The following is a 1,293-nucleotide window of genomic DNA, read 5'->3' on the forward strand; positions in this document are numbered from 1 at the left end:
GAGAGATAAAAAGACGTGCCGTCGTTGTTGAGTCGACCGACAGCAGCTACGCCGTTGTTAAAATGAACTCGGGGGCACGGGACGCCGCGACTGGAGTCGCACGCCTCTCGATGTTTCCCAATACAATCCTCCCTGAAAGAAAGAAAACAAAAAAGCAGGATGTCCCCACCTATCTTGTAACTTGTAGGGGCGCCTTTCTCCTCTTGATATGGCGTTGTACAAGCCGTCGCCCGCGCCTTGCCGCGCGCACGAAAATTCTTTTTCCCGAGGTGGGAATATCCTGTTCCTGGCGAGTACAGACCACGCCTCACTTTTTCACAGACCTTGTTATTGACAAGAAAATACGTCCTATGGCGCTTTGCGCTGGTCTTCACAGGAAGACGGATCTTCGCTGCACTTGTGCTGTGAATAATAGCAGGCGTGGCTGTACTCGCCAGATCCACCATGCGGCTCGCCGCGCTGCTACATGTGCTCCTGCCGGCGCGCGTCATCGCCTTTGCCACCCTGCGGCCGGCTCACGCGCCGTCGCCCGCCTGCCGCCCACGGCCACGCTCGCTGCCGCTCTGCTGGACGGGTGAGACGTCGGCGACGATCGAGATTGCGGGTGTGCCGGTCTCGCGGCTGTACGAGTCCTATGCCGACCTGCGCCGGATGACGGAGTGGTCGCCGCTCTTGGACAGCGTCTCGGTCGACCCGGACCGGCCGTCACGCTCGGTGTGGGTGATGACGGTGCCTCGGGCGCTCAAGGTGCCGGCGCGGCTGCTGGGATACACGACGACGCTGAGTTGGCAGGCGGAGCTCGCCGCGCCCCGCCCGCCGCTCATGACGTGGACCTCCGTCCTCGACGAGCAGGGCAAGCTCGAGGGCATCCCGAACGCGGGATTCGTGCCTTCGGGCGCGATAGAGGTGGTCGAGAGCAGGCCGGGTGTCGCGGCGATGACGCTCACGCTGCGGTATGCGCTGCCCGACCCGGCGGCGGGGTGGCAGGTCGCGCTCATCCAGTCGGCGCCTGTGCAGTTTGTCCTCTCGTCGCGTATCGAGGCGGGACTCCGGCGCTTTTCGAGGGCGATGAGGCGCGAGTGGGAGGAAGAGCAGGCAGCGCACCGGGCAGCGGACCGGGCATCGGGGCGGCACGAGGAGGCGGGCGTACACTCCGAGGACGGCCACACTGAGGGGCGGCAACCATCCACTGACCTGCCGCAGCCATCCGGGACTGTCCTCTGATTTACAGTCTGATCATGTTCATGACGACAAAAGTTGATAATCCAGAGACGCATTCGGAAACCGCAAAGG

General features: G+C 63.2%; 1 protein-coding gene across 1 annotated transcript; it reads left to right on the forward strand.

Moving 5' to 3' along the window:
* Positions 1–444: 444 nt before the first annotated feature.
* EMIHUDRAFT_258686 (hypothetical protein) lies at positions 445–1,224 on the forward strand (the record flags this gene model as incomplete). The annotated part of the gene is made up of 1 exon (XM_005759246.1): positions 445–1,224. One exon carries the CDS (start codon positions 445–447, stop codon positions 1,222–1,224), a length of 780 nt encoding a protein of 259 aa, XP_005759303.1.
* Positions 1,225–1,293: the final 69 nt, after the last annotated feature.

This window comes from Emiliania huxleyi (genome assembly GCF_000372725.1).
Source record: "Emiliania huxleyi CCMP1516 unplaced genomic scaffold EMIHUscaffold_8023, whole genome shotgun sequence".
Taxonomy (NCBI): domain Eukaryota; phylum Haptophyta; order Isochrysidales; family Noelaerhabdaceae; genus Emiliania; species Emiliania huxleyi.